The following is an 18,702-nucleotide window of genomic DNA, read 5'->3' as shown; positions in this document are numbered from 1 at the left end:
GTTGTCTTCCATTTAACTTTCTTTGGCGATCGGTTATATAATTCAGAGCTGATTTGTGAATGGCGGGGGTTTACAGACAGGCGGAATACTTAATATTCATCTCGTGGTCACATCAAATTGAAATAAGATTAGAGTGAGCAAAGAAAACAAGCCGAGACAGACTGTGAAATTGCTCCTGACAGGAATCGCACTGTTTTGGCTTCTTGCTTAAAATGTAGCTGGGGCACTGCTTCACTTAATGATTATATTGTGTATTTTTATTTATTTTTTTTCCATATTTTATTCATGCTTTTAGGGCAGCTAGCTGACAAGTGAAATTAAAACCTCACATTTTCATGTCTGCCTCCCCCCTCTTTTTCTGCTCTGGAACCGAGTTTAAAGGTATTTATGTAAATGAATTGGTTTTCAGGCTGTTAGGTAACAGGCCAGTGCTAACGGGAAAAGTGTCCTTCTGCGGGTGAAAGGCAGATTGCTTGTTATGCTCCTTTTTTTTTGTTTTGCTTTCTTTGATGCCGTCAAAAAGCTGGGAGCCAGGCTTACTTGTGCCGCTTGACTGGCCAGCTGTGCCCCAGTTCCCCCCCTCCCATTCATCTGCCTGCCTTTAGCGAGGTGTCACGCTGCTGATTTACTTGGATACTTTGACCTCGCAGTCGCCTCGGAAAGCGCTTGACCTCGAGCCCCCGCTGCCTGAAGTGCTCGGCCGCGAGCGCAGGATGCCCGGTGCTATTGTTCCAGGCGCAACAATACTCGCAGGATTTCCTCTCTCTAATAGCCGCCGCCGCTGCCTGGCTAATGTGTGCGAGGAGTCTGGAGCCCCACTTGCTGCTTTTGTAACGGCGCGCGCGCGCGCACACACACAGGACTGCAAGCAAGCGAGCATTCCCGGGCGCTGAAGTTGCTGGAGTGAATAACTGAGCGCGAGTCAGCTGACTGCCCCTGGCCAATCGGGGAACCTGTGATGTAAGTGTCTTAGCAGCTGCTAGAATCTGAATTAGTGTGGTGAAGTCTGAGGTGACACAACGTGGCCAGCCTGTGGTGGGAGGTCTGAGAGGAGCCACGTTAAGTGCCATGGATGAGTCCAGCATTCTGAGGCGAAGGGGGCTGCAGGTAGGACCTTCGGATGATTAGAGCAAGCTTCTGAAAGTTCCTCTTCCATTCCCGTACTGTAAGGATCTGTGCTTAGGGTATTGTAAAGACAGGACGGGAGGGAGTTGGTGCGAAGGCATGCTTGCTTGTTTTCTCGCTTGCCACAGGTATAAACTGTTAATGCGTGTGCATCGGTGAGGACTCCTTTTCTGCCTGATCTTTAGTTTCAGTATATTTCCTGAACTTAAGCATGCCTTTTACTTTTAAGGACTGTATAATTATTTCACAGTACTGTTCTGCAAATCTGGCTTTTTTTTTTTTTGTCAAGTTTTCCTGAAGTCAACAAAGATGCATAGGCATATACAGGAAGCACACTAGATCACTGCTTTCACTCTTGCCAGAAGTAGCGTTGTGCACTCATTGCAGATGTATCCAGTTGTAGATATTACTTTGGATTTCCTTTTCTCTGCTGTGTAGCTGTGCTTTCAGTTAGAGTATGTTGTAAACAGAGAAACTGATCGAGGATGTGTTTTGTCTGATCTTATGTTTTCCATGAGATATTGTGGAGCAGTGGTGTAAAAGAAATACATAGTCACATCAGTAGCTTGGTCATGTCACACTGAATAAAGATTTCCAAACTTTGCTGCACAGTGAGTGTTTTCTCTTGAGAACCCTTACTCCACTGTGAACAGCACAGATGGACTATTCACTTGCCCTCAAGCTCTAGAATTTGTTATTGCACTTGCTATTTTTTTCTTCAATTGTAAATCAGGACTTAATCCCCACTAAACTGCTTATCCACCTACGTGTTCTGTTATGTCTTCACTATGCCATTCATGTTTTCAGCTCTGGTGATATAAACCTGACTACTGTATGTTAAAGCATCCGATAACCATGCTGGAATGAGGCTTCCCCAGACTGAGGGGTAAGAGCTTCACAGTAGAGAAGGATTTCCTATTACTGAACCAGCAATTATCCACTGAGTAATATGAATAGAATTTGTCTCTTGGCATAAATTGGACGGATGCCTTCTGTACTGCTGAAATGAATGTGTATGACTGCAATGTATAATTTTATTCATAAATTCTACAGTCTGAACTGCTATTAAAATGATCAATTGCATTTTATATACCCCTCTGTATGATTTCAACCATTCACATCAACCAGTTTTAGTTATTGTTGAAATATTCATGTTTCTTGGTTTGTTTAAAACATGCAAAAAAGCACCTTTGTTTGCTGCCATGAAGTTATCAATTCTGATAGTTGCAATAATGAGCCTCTCTCATAGCTTGAGAAGAGGCAACATTTACCATGGCTTTCCTCAGTGCCAACCTGACCACACAATTTAAAGTTCTGAATGTAAAACATTCACACCAAAATGTTCCAAAACATATAAAACCATTTCTTTCTGTTTTATATACATATGTCTGACAGGGGATGATAGCTTTCAGTTTGTTGATGCATCTTTTAAATGAAGGATCAATGTCTTCCTTCCAGATTACTGTAGTACAGTTGAGGTCAATGCCAGGGTCATGCTCAATCACCATTTTCGGTGTTCAATAAAGTTCTTTCTGTGAGGTTTTTTTTTTTTGTATCTTTAAATATTATTTACCCTTTACCCAACTGCAGTAATGCCTAGTTAATATGGAATTAGATACTGAGAGTACAAACAATATGCTATCCAAATATATATGTAAATGGGATAGACTGAGTGATATAAATCAACTTCAGTGGTGTACCAAGGGTCTCCTGAGCCCAGGGGCCAATCCATTTGTGTGCTTCTCCAATGCCCCTCCCCACCCCCCCCCCATCCTTCTTGTACTAATACTTAAGGTCACAAAAATTCAATGGAGTTTCTAGACAGAAGACTTTTTTTTTTTGGGAGGGGGGAGCCAAAATGATATTTCCTCATATCACACCCACCTCCATAGTGTGGCCCCATGTTTAAAATTAGCTATAAAAAAAAAAGTTTCAATAAGAAAGTCCAAAGGGTCTTCTGCATAATTTAAAAAAATCTGGCTAGTTTCACTCTTCTAATAAAACTATTATTAAAATTATTTGATAGTTGAATGAGGCTAATTCTATATGGCTATGAAAATGTATGCAGGAAGGGAAAGAATGTTAAAATAATCCTGCACCTCCAGTTCTGTAACTCTGTGCATCCACAGAAATTCCCCCCCCCCCAACAATGGAGCTTTGATGTTTCCCTTACAGCTCATCATACAAAACAAATTTTCAAATTCAGGTGTCAGCTCACAGTAATAGCAACACAAACACCTTCCACTGCCAGACATGTTGTGAACTAACACGAAGCCCCATAAAAAAGATACTCAAAATCTATACAGCAAACCTATCATAACAAACAACAAGAACCCTACCTGTGAAAAAGCACAAGTAAATATTACACTGGGTCCCAGAATACCAATACACCACCTACTGGAGAAACAAAAAAACCCTGATTGCTATAGATCACTACACGCTAGCAAAATCTCTAATCTTAGTCACACACACACACACACACAGAGCAGAGACAGACTCTCACCAAATACAGAATAAAGGATCACAAATTAGAACCAGCAATCTGCAGACAGAAACTGAAATGGAAACACCAAGAAGCCAGATTCTGTGTGTAACAATGGGAAAACTGAACCACCAGTCCTTATAAAACAAAATCAAGAAACATAAAGCATCAAGTATAACAGTAAAACCATACTAATAAAAGGATATTTTGAAACTACTGACAAATAACTTAAATTAATTGAAATCATATACATTTTTTAAAAATTTCCCAAGCACGAATAAAATATTTCAAAACAGCACACATATCAAATAACACCCAACAATTACAACTAATAAGGATAAAAAAAAAAAAAGCCCTTGCTGTTTATATCTGGGAACTGTTGATTTCCAGGTACCCTAAGATTGTCAGGGGTTAGGGGGGTGCACCAACTTTATCTTCTCTCTCTCCCACACATACTTGCATGTCCATTCTCTCTCACACACCTATACTGTCACATACACACACATACATGTTCTTATACACACTCAGAACCTCTCTTACAGCCATGGACACACTCTCAGGCTCTAAGACCCTCTCTCTCTCTTTCTCCCTCCCCCTAACCCCATACACAAGCTCTTACTTCCCTGTATACACACACTCTCATTCTCTCTCTCTCTCTCTCTCTCACATTCTCTCTCACACACTCTCTCTCACACACACACACACACACACACATACACTCTCTCTCTCACTCTTTCTCTCTCTCTCTCTAACACACACAAACACCCCAAGGCAAGCTCCCATGCATTCCTACACTGCTCACCCCCCAGGCATGCACACATTCATTCTCACACCCACACACAGACTCCCAGGCAGGCACCTGTTCATTCTCATTCACAGACACCCTCAGGCAGTCACCCATGCATTCATCCCCCCCCCCCGGGCAGACTCCCATTCATACATATGCACACACTGAAGGCAGACCCCCCTCTCTTTCTTTTGCCAGCAACCTCAGAGCCTCTCTCGTTCCTCTGCTATCACTGTCACTGCTGCCGCGAGGCTACTGGGGAGGTGCCAATCGCTGCTACTGGCACAGAAGTCCATTCTGCTGCCTCCTCTGTGTAAGCCCCACTGTATTAAAAAAAAAAAAATAAATTGCGGGGATTCCAGTTCCTACATGTTGAATCTCATACATCGTGAGATCAGCATAGACAAAGTACTGCTCTTGCACATTCCCAAAGATAAGATATGCCAATCACTAAAAATGAAAAAAAAAACAATTTTTTTTTTTTTACCTTTGATGTCTGATCTTAGTTTTCTCATATGTCGGTCACAGACTTTTTTCCCATGTTCCTTTTCTTGGTCTTTTCCCAATTCTTTTTACATGGTCTCTTGTTTCTGTTCCTTCTCTCTCCACCTGTCTTCATCCCTTCCTCATATAAACACACACAGGTTCACTCTCACATGCTGTCTCTCAACATACAGGCACTCGCTCCCACACACAGCCTCTGAACTCATTCTCTGTCACACACACACTTACACACGCACACGCACACACACACACTCTCACTCTCACTCTCACTCTCTCTCTCTCTCTCTCCAGGGACTCAGCCTCCCTTTCGCTTCTGGGCCTCCTTTTTGCCGTGGTATGGGCTCCGCGGTGGCCCTGATCTTCTCGGGCGACCTTGAATTAGTATCCATAATGGCCCTGCCACAAATGCTGCTCTTCTGCATGTGGGCCAGTGCTGCTCCTCCTCCTCCTCCTCCCTGCCAGCATGGCTCCGGCAACATTTTTATTCCGGGAAGGAGAAGGAGCAGCTGGAGGATTGGAGGTCACAGTTTCCTTTGGGCCATGGCGGGATGAGCTCCACCACGGCTCGCCGATCTTCTTGCTTTGCGAGGCCGCGAGAAAAGTTGTGCGCAGCCACGCACATGCACAGCTTAGAGGGAACAGTGGCCGGCACACAGCATAGGAACAGCCCGCTTCCCTGCTCAGCCGCCGGTGGGATGAGGTTCACCGGCAGCTGCTTAGGCCTCTTTATGTTGGCCATCATCGCCCCCCTTTGGCCCCGTGCCCGGGGACATGCCCCCGCCTCTCCCCCAGTACGCCACTGTTTAACATGTTCTTTCCTACATTTTGCTTAATTATACTTGACTTTAGTTTTCCTTTGAGTGTCTGTCTGTTTTTGTATATAAATAAATAACTTATTTGTTTATTATTGCGTGTGTGAATATACAGTACATAATTGCACAGCTTTCCATTAAATCCTCTGTATATCATCCTGCAAGAAGAACAAATAGAGAGGGTGAATCTTGTAGTACCTGTTGATTTCAGAATATATGTTTTCCTTAGATCTCAGGATCTTACAATCCTACAGTATATTTAGAAACCAAAAACCTGGGTTTTGAAGCATTAAGTGAATATCACATTTGTAGCTTTTTATTCTTTAAATTGCTAAAAAAAAAAACTAAATATCTTCTAACGTGGTCTCCATGGTTTCCCAAATGGGCACTAAAAAGGTAAAAGAAACTAGTACTGAATTTTAATTTTCAAAATGGGTTGGTAATGTAACTCATGCCTAAAGTTATTTTTTTCATCCATGTTTAATAGTACAGCTACTACTGTTCTGCAATCCTTATTTAAGAAAACAAGGTATATTTAACCAATCTTATTTATGGAAGTTGAAGTTGCTGAATAGATGATGTGAGTTTGGATGAAACGTGCACTCTTGGAAGTGCAGTGTATCTTCTGAAAGAAAAATGTCTCTTTCCTTAGCTCTGTTACAGTTTTAGGTGCTGTGAAGGTGGTACAACTGTCTATTATTTAGGTTTTTTTTTTTTTTTAAATAAGTAGCATAAATAAAATCATGGAATTCAGTTTATGCTCATGGGGCTTTGACTTACTTTCATACAGGCTACAATCAGTCTCCCTGTTGTGTTCTGACTGTATAAACCAAGCCATGAGTGTGTTCAGTGGCTGCAGTATTACTGTAGGTGCCTTTTGCTAAGGAAAACACACTGAAATGATTGAGGAAAGCCCAGAACAAAATACTTTTCACCTTCAGTACAACATGGGAGATATATATATTTTTTTTAGAATAAGGCCTGGGGAGATTAAGTGACTTCATCAATATCTTAAAGCCAGTGATTCTGGTATGATTTGAGTTTGAATCTTGTAAGTTGTGTATTGTATAACACTACTAAGCCTCAGCACCAGAATTTATACTGGCAGAGGGTTTCCCTTTTATCCTAGTCATCTTATCTTTAATTAAAAAACAAAAATTCACTACAGTTGCAACTCAGTATTCTTCTTCTTTTCATATCTTTATTTTTAATCTTATAGAAGATTATAACTTCTTTGAATCAGGAATCTTTAACTATGTAACCTACAGCATCCTATACAGTGATTTTTTTTGTATATTGACAGCGGTCTCTGAAAAGAACTACAAATATTTTAAAACACATTTCATATCAATTTGTTCAAATGGAAACTATATAAAAAAAACAAAACATCCTTTCCCCAAATTCAAACGTCTCCGTCACAAGTACACATTTGCTTCATGCGCATACAGTGCTTATGTGTAATAGGTTCCATTTATGTTCTGTTTAAAATCAGAGCATCTTTATTTCACCTCCACCCAGGGGCAATGTGATTCTTCTGTATTCAGTGCTCGCAATGCTTCAGTGGCACTGAGCATTGAAGGAATGCTTGCTTCTTTTTTGCTCATTAGTTATCACTTCTGTGGGCCCAGTAGAGCCCACAACCTGCTGCTCGGTTATTTCACCTGTGTAGGCAATGGATGAATGACTCGAAAATATGTTTGTCAAACTCCCTGGGAAGATGTGGCAGCCGGCAGGCCTCCTTTTGCAAGGCTATAGCATACAATCTAGCTTTTCTGAAGCAGTTTGAAAATGGTCCCTTGGTTTCATGCTGTAGTGGAGCTCTGAAATTAGGAGAGCTGTGACATTCTTAAGTCATAGAGCTTGGCTTTTTGCCTGAGTTTTTATAGCTTATATCATTCATCTCACAGTGCCTTGTGATAATTGCATTAACATTTCTTAGCAGTAATTGTGCTATAAAGTTCAGTATTTGGAAGGAGGACCATGCATGCCCCTTAGTACCTACTCTTTTGATGGACCATGAAATTTTATCTTGTCAAAGGAATTTAGCAGGTAGTGTTTTAGCTTACTCTGTACAGTATTTCCCTCTAATTTAAACATCTGCTGGAAAAAATCAACTAATACAAGATTTTTGACTGCAATTATTGCTTTCTGCTCTTATTGATTTGGTGCATATTGGTGGCTCGAGGTTTTTTATTTTTTGAAAGAGATTGTGGAACATGGTATCAAGTAATACCATCTGGGAAGACCTTGGAGTTAGACACTTAATTCAACGTATGATGTATGAATGAGGTAAGTCTAAAACTAAAAGGATAAATAAAAAATGTATTGGTGCAAAACACAGGAGTGGTGTTGACAACTCCAATCCAACATAGGGGGTTATTTTCCAGCTCGCATTATGGCATTTTCACATGCGTTAAGGCGTTTTTTGAAAAACGCCTTAGTGCATGTGAAAAACACCATAAGGCATGTGCAATGCAAATTTTTAAAAGGGGAGCAGTCTGGGCGGGATTTTTGTAAAAGTGGTCTGGCTTCATAAAGTGCAAAGCCATAACGCATGATATCGCACAATTTTAACGCCGAAAATAACTACACCTTTTTTTCATTGGCGTTAAGCTGTGTGTTATGCCCATAACGCAAATTGTGATTTTTTTTCGCAAATTGTGTTTTGGGCATTTTTAGGCTGGGGAGGGACCTGAGACGGGGCGGGGATTGGGGGAAGGGCCTGAGATGGGGGGGGATTTGGGTAAGGGCCTGAGATGGTGGGGGGGGACGACTGGGGGAAGGGTCTGAGATGGGAGAGGAGAGAGGGAAGGGGAGGAGAGGAGAGAGACTGCCTCTGGGGGTGGCACCATAGTAAGCAGCTATTTATGCTACTATAGGAGGCCCACCTAGTAACTCGAGGTGAGATTTAGGTAGTAGTTGTAGGGGTTAGAAGCCACTTTGACATGCAGAGTGAGATGTATGAACAGAACAGTACAATTTTGTGAAGATTTGATGTCCTTCAGAGTGAGGAAACTCATACAACGATGAGATTTGTACAATGTTCTCTCAACCTAGCTTGATGGGCTCTCTACCTGGGTAACAAGATAACGCACATTGAGATAAATAGGCTATTACCATAAAACACACCCCTCTTCTGATCGATAGTTTGATGAATCTAGCCCATAGTTTGTCAAAAATGTTGATTTCTATGTACATAAATTTCCTGCATTAAACTTTGGCTCATTAATGGGCCTGTTTATCCTACGGTACCAATGCTTGTTATTGCGCATTTAACATTCATTGCTAGGCAGGAGGGCCCCCCTTGAGCTCAATGGGGCCTATCCACTAACAATGAGCATTAATGCATTAGCACTATTTGATAAATAGGCCCCTAAAAATGGGAAGAAAGCCTTAGTGAATCAGGTCCTTAATATAGCAAACCAGTGCATCATACTCTGCCTTGGAGTTTACTTGTTAAGTGTAATTTGTTTGTATCAATAGAAGTAAGATTTTTGTCAACATGGTACAGTTTGGGTTTGCTGACAATTTTTTAACTGCTCAGCACGTAGGGCTGACTTTTGGGGCTCAGAGTGCTCCTCTGCCCCTCACCCTCTCGCACCCTTCCGTATGATGGCTACAAGCAGGAGACTCAGGAACATTATGCAGGAAGCTTCTGTTACTGTTGATAGGTGAAAGATCAGCCTGCAGAGAGGACGAAGGGGTCGAGAAAAAGGAGATGCTGGTAAGGAAAGGAGAGCAAGAGGTGGGGGATGCTGAACACTGTGGGCAGGGGGTAAGAGAATAAGGCAAAGGGAATTCTGATCCCGGAGAGAGGGTGAGGGAAGTGTGTTTGAGTGTGGGGGGGAGGGAGGAGTGGAGAGATGAGTATACTGTGCTGGAGCTACTGCCATTGCTGAAGGAGGGAGTGCTTTGCCAGTGCTGCCACTAAAAGGGTGTGTGTGTGTGCTAGTTTTAGTTTTCACATGGGGCACCAGTTAGCCTGGAGTTGGTCCTGTCAGCACATTCTGCTCCAATAGATTTGTCGATGTCCCTTTGCAAAATCTGGAGTCTTTGTATGTTGCGATTCCTTTTAAAGAACCAACAAAAAATGTTGCAGTGCATGAATTTTCAAGAAAATCCTCGTCATTTCTTTATATGTGGACTTGTGTGGTCTTGGAAGCTCATGATTTCTACCATTTTTTGAAGACTCTGGTTTTCTACAGGACCAATGCTAGAACTGAACATTCAGGATGTAACATTTGTCTGTATCTTATTGACAAAGGCACATTTTCTTCAGTGTGGAAGCTCTCAGGGCCAGTGCAAGCATTTTTGCTGTTCTGTGCGAACAATTACTGTGTTGTCCCCCTTCCTGTATTTTTAACACAATTTTTGTTGTTTTTCCCAATAAGCAAAACACAGTAGAAACCATCAGTCTCGCACGCTGTCCCAGGCCCCTGCTTCCCCATCAAAAAAAGCCGTGCTCCCTCCAACAATCTAAATTTTCAAAATTGATACACCCCCCTCCCTATCTTATCCCATCGGCAGGTCCAAGATGCCAAAACTGGGCAGGAGTGATCCCAAGGTGCTCCTGCTCCAGCAAGCTGTATGTAAAATCGGTGCCAACAGGCCTTGTAGCTGACACCATTTTGTTGTACAGAAATGCATACACTGTTGTGGTACCACCCCACCACCCAGAAAACCCTTAAAAAAAAAAAAAAAAAGACCCTTGGAACCTACATGGTATTAGGTCTATTGTAATGCATGTTGGGTGTAGGTTTGTCCTGAGTAAACCAAATGACAATAATAATATAATAAACTTCCCATACCAAAACAGTACTAACTGCCAACACTCAAAGAGAAACAACCCTATCTATGAAAAGGCAACACTGCAAATATTACATCAGGCCTAGTGGTTAGAGCAGTGGGCTCCAGGAGACCAGGGATCATCAAGTCCCACTGTTGCTCCTTGTGACCTTGGGCAAGTCACTTTACCCTCCATTGCCTCAGGTGCAAACTTCAGTTATAAGCCCTTGAGGGATAGGAAAATACTTACAGTACCTGAATGTAATCTGCTTTGAAATACTGAAAAAGTGTGAAAAGCAGAATATATAAATAAATATAATATAAATACACTGCCTATAAGGAAAACGGAACAAACCAGGCTACTATAAATCCCTACATAGAAACTGCATGCTAGCAGAATACCTACCTCAGTTAATCAACCAGAATACAGACAGACCCTCACCAAATACAGAATAAAGAGATCATAAAGTGTAAATGGAAACCTGTAGACAGAAACCAAATAGGAAACTGCAACAAGCCAGCACTGGAAAATCAGAAACCTCAGTTCTCATAATTCATTCATCAAACAAAATCAAGGAATATAAACCAATCATATTAGTAAAACCACTCTAATAAAAATATTTACAATGAGCTGATAAACAGAATAATATTCAATAATTAAGAGCTCATACAAACATTTTCCAAACAGCAATAAAATATTTCAGAATGGCAGACACATCAGACACCCAATAATTCAAACTAATAAAGATGGAAAAACTCCCCTGCTCTCCAAACCTGAAAACTTTTGTTTTCCATGCAATCTGAGCTTGTCATGGATTAGTGGGGCAGCACAAGCTTTCTTCCCAAACACATATTACAGACAGGTTTCCACCCCCCCTCACCTTTGTAGGTCTTATTTCAAGGAGCAGTTCTTTGGTCTGTGACCTTATGACCGTACAATAACACCAGCATAGAAAAGGATGAAGTTAATACAAAGAAGTAACTAGTCTTAAATTGTAGTGGTATAATAAATGTGCGAAGTAGCCAATGAACTATATCATAAGGCAGTTTTGACTAGACAAAGTCATAGTCATTTAAATACATGCCACATGGTTAAAAATTGTCATATTGTTTTTTTTAGCTTTATTTGTAAATAAAATGTAAGTGACCCAAAAGTTTGTACCAATCTTATGATGTCCTTAATTCACTTTGTTTCGTGGACTTTACAAAAAAACCTTTCAAGGTGTCAGGCGTGGTTTCACACTTCTAACAATTCCAGTTCACAGTGGTGGTAGACTTCTGCTGGTTGCTAGTTAAGATAGCTACAATTCCAAACAAAAGAGCCTGACATCCTGGGTATTTTGGCAAAGTTAATGCCTTACTTGAGGGTCACAAAACAGCAACTGATCTTTCACTTACTTCAGACCCACTGGTGCCTTTTGAAAGGCTCCTACACTCAGTTGGTAACCCACCAGGTCCCAAACCTTTCTAAAAGATTCATGCTCAGTTTGCTTCCATCCCTCTCAAAAGGCCTGTAGCCACTAGACCCGAAAACTAGCCCAAAGCTCCCCTATTCATTAGGTCTGTAATCTCCTAGAGGCACAACAGACATGTTAGGGCCAGTAAAACAGCTCTGCAAAGGTATTTTATTGAACACTTGTGCGTTTCTACTTTGTAAACGTCTAATGCATGTAACTCACCAGCTTGCTCCTGATGCTGGAGGCCATCTGAATTGGACCATTTAGTGAGGTGTTGCTTCAGTAGTGTGAAATGATTGCCACAGAAAAGGCCACCTCTTGTGTTCTTCTGATGGGTCTGAATCTTAGCTGCATTTTCCTGGACACTCTTTTTAATGTCCTGAAAGTGATGTAATCAAAATAACTTAACAGTGGTGATCTAATTCACAGCTTGCTGTATAACTTCAAGCCCTTGATGAAAAGTACAGGTTGTTAAGTGAGGGGAAATGGGGTGTCTGCAGGAAAGACCTGGCTGAAACTGAAAGTAAGGTAGCAAGGCTCAAGTCATAGGGTAGTGGTACCTTGTTCCAAATCTTTGGTGCATAACAAGCTGAAGGCATGCCGTTTAGCACAGGGCAATCTGGAGAAGGCCAAATGGGGAGATGAAAGAAGTATCATTAGGTAGGTGTGTAGGAGGAGAGAAATTGAGAGAGGTACTTGGGTACTCGCTTATTTAAACATTAGTAAATGGAGAGAGCTTTTTAATGTCCTTACTTTTCACAGGTAGCAAGTGTAGTTGGTGGAGATTTGGTTTTATGTGGTTGGTTGCTTTAGCTCCTACCAGAATTATAGTGACAGTACTTTGAAGAGCTGGAGATGCTTCATACTGTATCTGATAGGGAAGATAACAATTGCAGAGAGTGACCCTGTTGGCTGAGCCAGAGGAGTTCCGATTTGGAGGGGTTTAGTTTGAGTTTATGGTTGCTAAGCCATTGGGCTACTGCTGAAAGACAGTCATTAAGGTTTGGAATGGATGCAGTTTGGTCAGGTCCCATTTTGATGTGCAGTTGGATGTCATCAGTAAATAGGTGGCATTCAGTGTTGAAAGATTGAATGAGGTCACAAATAGGATGGATGTAAATATTGGAAAAGATCGGGGAGAGGGACAGCCTTGAGGCACTCCACAGGTGAGGTTACTGGGTTTGGACATATTATTGGGTTTTGTTAGACAGGAATGATTCTGTTGCGGTCTCTACCGCTTCCCCCTTGCTAGCTGTGATCAGGGCTCACCTCCGAGGCCGGGAACGCCGCCTCCGCGGCTCTGCTGCGTATTCAGGGCGTCCACCATTGCTGGGCCGTCTCGCTGCTGCCCCGCGCGCACGCGGGACGCGCGTTATGGACGTACGCTCACCGGAAGCCTGACCCCGCCTGAGCTGGACACGCCACGCCCCAAGCCCGATATAACCGGCGTTCCTCAGTCCTCTCATTGCCTTGCAACGAGGGTCGCTACAGTGTGTAGTTCTTAGTTGCGCTTCCGTTGTTATGCTTCAGCTACCGACCTCTGCTTGTTCCTGACTCTGCTTCTGCCTGCCGCCAGCCACCGACCTCTGCTCGTTCCTGACTCTGCTTCTGCCTGCCGCCAGCCACCGACCTCTGCTCGTTCCTGACTCTGCTTCTGCCTGCCGCCAGCCACCGACCTCTGCTCGTTCCTGACTCTGCTTCTGCCTGCCGCCAGCCACCGACCTCTGCTCGTTCCTGACTCTGCTTCTGCCTGCCGCCAGCCACCGACCTCTGCTCGTTCCTGACTCTGCTTCTGCCTGCCGCCAGCCACCGACCTCTGCTCGTTCCTGACTCTGCTTCTGCCTGCCGCCAGCCACCGACCTCTGCTCGTTCCTGACTCGACCGCTGCCTGCCTCAGTCCACGGCTTCCCTGCCGCAGCTGCTGCGCTCCGGTCCTCCGGGCAGCGCCCCCCGCAGGTCTGGGCTGGAACCTCTGCCAGACTGTCTTGGGTCCTGATACCTTCTACTTCCTGCCAGGCTCTGGCCTACTCGCTGCTGGCTCCCATGTTGCACCTTGCAAGTTCCATTCAAAGACATTACTGACTCTGATCCTGCTTCCGCTTGCTCTGTGCTCCCTGGCCTATTGGCTCTTGCTGCTGGACTCTGTGCTTACTCATTGCCTGGGCCTTCCTAGAGAGACTGACACTGTGCATAAGTCCCAAGGGACTGGGACCCTACGGGCTCCTCCTGGGGGGGTTCCGGTTCCCGGGTGAAGAGCTTATCAGCACTCCCCAAGTCCCAAGGTTCTGGGACCCTACGGGCTCCTCCTGGGGGGTTCCCGGGTGAAGGTCCTACGTGTGTCTCCTAAGTCCCAAGGCTCCAGGACCCTACGGGCTCCTCCTGGGGGGTTCCTGGTTCCCAGGTGAAGATCTGTGCCTGTGGCTCCGCCTCCCAAGCTACTCTACCCAGGGTGGTTCGGCTCAAGGGTCCACTCTCGAACCGCAGCTTCCCAGACTGCAACAGATTCAAACCATTTTAGGACCATACCTTTGATGCCAATGCCCCTTAAGTGTCAGATCAGGAGTTGATGATCGGTATCGAAGGCAGCCGAAAGATCTAGGAGTACAAGGTGATGCCATCTTGGTCTGCATATAGGCAGATACTGTTTGTGATGGGCAAGAGGACATTCCATACTGTGGCCTTTTCTGAGCCAGATTGATGATGTAGGATGTTGTATTCGGTTTTGAGCATTGAGGGGTGAGTTCATCCTGTTATATTGTTCCTCTTAAACGGAGATCTATAGCACCAACCTGCCCAAATTCTGCAGAAAGCTTGGACATTCAACCAGTGAAGTGGCAACCATCCACTATAAATACCTAACTGATATCCAGGGATTGGAGTGAAAATGTACCCTTCAGGTACACCAGGAGAACTGTACTGATACAGGACAACTGAGTCAAGGTAGGGTAAATGGGAAGTTAGATTGAGGTGAGCTACCCCGCTAGTGTGGACATGGCAGAAAAAAACCTCAGCTACCACCAGATTAGAGGGGGATTTTTTTTAAAATTGCATTATTGAAGAAGCTCCACAGTCACAGATTTATCACCAATAGCTTTGTTTTCTGGATGTTGCAAAAGTAAAGAGAATTGTAAGAAGTGCAATGTTTCACTTGTAAAGAAGACATTAAGCAAAGTTATGTTGGGACATCCATGTGTTTCCAGCTTGATTATTACTAGTGGAGGTTGAAGGTAATACTCGGGGCCCAGGAGGTTAATCTGCCCCACACTATAGAAGAATCCTTTATGTACCGGAGGTTGAGTACTAAGAGAGGTCATTTCTTTAATTTACATCATTTCCTAGTTTTTCTAATAATGGTATAGAGGACAGTTTTCAAAGCTGTTTACATAGGCAGATAATTTACCTGCATAAATTGGCTGCCAGAAAATGATCCTCCCTCAATACGGCTAAAAGTAAACATGTTACACACTGTATATACTTTTAGCCGCCTATAGGGGATGCGTTCGCAGGGGGTCAGTTGTTTTGAGTGGGATCAGAAAATAACATGCATAGACTGTGTTTTCAAGTATGTGCATTATTTTCCTTGCAAAATCTACTTGCATCAATAGGTGCAAAGATGCATGGATGCTTTGTACCCGTGTCAAATTTCTCTTTGAGCTTGGTGCAAAGTCCATGGGTAAAAAGACCCAATAGATTTTGCCCAGAGTGGACAGTCTGAGAATTCCCCCCTTATTGTTTCTTGCTTATTACATTACTATCATTAACTTAATTTTAATTTGATCTAAAAATTCTAGCAAATGTTTCTGTTTAATACAATTGCTTCAATTATTTGAAGTTGCCATTTCCTTTTTTATTTCTATTGTAATTTTAACCTTTGTGTGAGATGATATGTGCAACATAGAAAAGTGATGGTAGAAAAAGATCATCGCAGCCTCTCTAGTCTGCCCATCTCCACCAACTATCCATTTTTGCAACCCCTTCCACTCCCTCAGAGATCCTCTGTGTTTATCCCCATGCTTTCTTGAATTCATATACTGTCTTTGTCTCCATTCATTTACTACCCTCTGTGTAAAAATATTTTCTTAAATTTCTCCTGAGTCTGTCCCCTTTCACCCTCATCATATATAGCAAAGACACTGGTTGTTTGAACAGCCTGATCAAGAGATATGTACCACAAAGACGAGTAAGAACAGTAGAAGAAAAACAGTCAGTGATTCCAACCCTAGAGGAGGCCAGATTACACGAATTGTGTAATAGAGCTTTTTCATTTGCAGCTAAAAGCAGAGTCAGATTTACTGGCATTCAAAAAAGCAGTATTTTGTTGATTGGCAAGCTTATATTAGATGATTTTATTCATACTATTTATCAGATTTTAATGTTAAGTATGTGATAATTATGAATGCATGGCAGTAATTTAAATTGAACACTGTGATGGATTATACAGAATTGTAAGACCTGTTAAATAATGAATACATTCCATGACCTCTCATTCTAGAGCCTCTTTTCTGTTGAAATAGGGCCTGTCTCCTGTGAATGGAAACCTTGGAGGTATTTAAATGTCTCTATCATATCTCTCCTATCCTGCCTTTCCTCTAGGATGGAAATATTTAGATCTTTGTCTGAGCCCATAAGCTTTAGAATGAAGACCACTGACCATTTTAGTAGCCACCCTGTGACAGATTCCAATTGGTGCTGAAGAAAGAATACTGAACTATTGACAATCTGGTAAGTTGCTGGACCTGAGGCACCATGGATTCATCAGAGGAAGGTCCTGCCAGACAAATCTGATTGATTTTTTTTTTTTTGATTGGATAATTAGAGAATTGGATCGGGGAAGTGCACTCGATGTCATCTATTTGGATTTCAGCAAAGCTTTTGATACTGTTCCACATAGGATGCTTGTGAACAAAATGAGAAGCTTGAGTGAGCGCCAAGGTGGTGGAGTGGATTACAAACTGGTTGATTGATAGGAGACTGTGTGTAATGGTAAATGGAACCTACACTGAAGAAAGAGCTGTGTTCAGTATCATGCCCCAGGATCGGTATTGGACCGATTCTGCTCATTATCTTTGTGATAAGGGATCGAAGGTAAAGTTTGTGGAAGGGATCGAAGGTAAAGTTTGTCTTTTTTCGGATGATACAAGATCTGCAACAAAGTGGACATGCCTAAAGGAGTAGAGAATGAATAATGATTTACGAAGGCTCCAAGAGTGGTTGAAGATTTGGCAGCTGGGATTCAATGCCAAGAAGAATGGACTCTCCTGCCATTCCTGTATCATAAATCTGGCTGCTAGACAGCTGCCGCCCCCCCCCCCCCCCCCCCCCCAGACACACACAGCAGGGGCCTTCCACCACACTCAGACCTGCTGTAGACACCGCCTTGAAGGCTGGTTGACCTAGCAAGGCCAGTCCTATAAGAACCTACCTTCACAATATACTCCCTGCCTCAGTGTGGAGTCACCTCTCTGCCTTTGGTCACTTGTTCTTGTGCTCTTGCCTGTATAAACCTGCTCTTGTTCTTTGTTCTTGAACCTTTACCTGTTTAACCTTACCCTTGTTCTGCATATAGGTCTTGCCTGTCTGTCCCCCTTGCCCTGTCTTTGTCTTGTTTGAGCCTATCCTGTCTACCTGTACTCTGGTGTCTTGTCCTATCCTGTCTAGGGTCTCCAGTGACCTCCCTTGTCTGTGTGTTTTCCAGTGGCCCTTCTGCTCCTTGTGGGTTTCCCAGTGGCCCTTCCTATTCCCTATGGGTCTCCCAGTAACTCTCCTGCTCCCTGTGAAACATAGAAACAAAGAAATGATAGCAGAAACAGTCCATCCAGTCTGTCCAGGAAGCTTATGGTAGTATCTACTGAGTCATACAAGTCACTCATATACTTATCAGCTTCCCAGACTGTCAAAGTCAGTGCTCTTTTTGGTTGCTGTTTGAGTCCAATCCCCCTTTACTTCTTGCCATTGAAGCAGAAAGCAATGTTTGAGTTGCATCAAAAGTATCAGGCTTATTGGTTAAGGGTAGTAACTGCCACATCAGCAAGTTACCCCTATGCTCATTTGTTTTCCAAGACTTTACAATTCAATGTCCTTGTTCATTGCTGTCTGAATCTAATGCCCCTTTTCCCAGTGGCCCTCCAGCTCCCTGTGAGTTTCCCAGTGGTCCTCCTGCTCCCTATGGGGCTCCTGGTAGCCCTCCTGCTCCCTGTGGGTTGCTCCCAGTGGCCCTTCTGTGTCTTGTTCAGGCCTCCCAATGGCCTATCCTGTTTGCATATATTCCTGCCTGTGTATTCTACCCTGTTCCTGTCTGATCTGGTACTGCCAACCTTGACTATAGCCTACCTTATGTCTTGTCAGTGCACTCCCTGCTGCTGGCTGGTCAGGCAGATGGTCCACACTGCCCCTGCCTGCTCCTGAGCTCTGCAGAAGACTTCACGCTTGGCCCTGCCTGCTCTTGTTTCCTGTATTCCCCCCCCCCTCTCCCCGCTTGGGGACATCCCCAAATCGGCCCCTGCAGCCAAGTTATACTGTGACACTGCTCCCAGTTGAAACTCCCTCCCTTTGTTGAACTTATAATGCTAAGCACCAGTATTAGTGGGAGTTGGCAACTGCGGCGTGGCCTTTTCTTCTTCCCACGCCCCTCGTGGCCCTGAAGAGGAAGTGATACTCAGCGTGGCATGTGGAAAGAAGAGAGGGTCATGCTGCATTCAAAAATAGTGGCAGCATTGGCCCAAGGAGCAGCGCCAGCCTGAAAAAAAAAAA

The 18,702-nt window shown here is 43.4% G+C and overlaps 1 protein-coding gene across 5 annotated transcripts in view; it reads left to right on the top strand.

Annotated features, from left to right (window-relative positions):
• MAST4 (microtubule associated serine/threonine kinase family member 4) overlaps nucleotides 1-18,702 on the top strand; it is a 963,205-nt gene that overhangs the window by 315,590 nt on the left and 628,913 nt on the right. For 2 of the 5 annotated variants that reach the window (XM_029575955.1, XM_029575937.1), the window contains exon 1: nucleotides 1,003-1,107. The exons of the other annotated variants lie outside the window; for them this stretch is intronic. In XM_029575955.1, coding sequence (XP_029431815.1) covers nucleotides 1,069-1,107 — 39 coding nt within the window. In that variant the 5' untranslated portion in view covers nucleotides 1,003-1,068. Of the gene's footprint in view, nucleotides 1-1,002; nucleotides 1,108-18,702 lie in introns of those variants that run through there. 5 annotated transcript variants of the gene reach the window in all.

This window comes from Rhinatrema bivittatum, chromosome 1, assembly GCF_901001135.1.
Source record: "Rhinatrema bivittatum chromosome 1, aRhiBiv1.1, whole genome shotgun sequence".
NCBI classification, from domain to species: domain Eukaryota; kingdom Metazoa; phylum Chordata; class Amphibia; order Gymnophiona; family Rhinatrematidae; genus Rhinatrema; species Rhinatrema bivittatum.
This window is presented reverse-complemented; position numbering and strand designations above follow the sequence as displayed.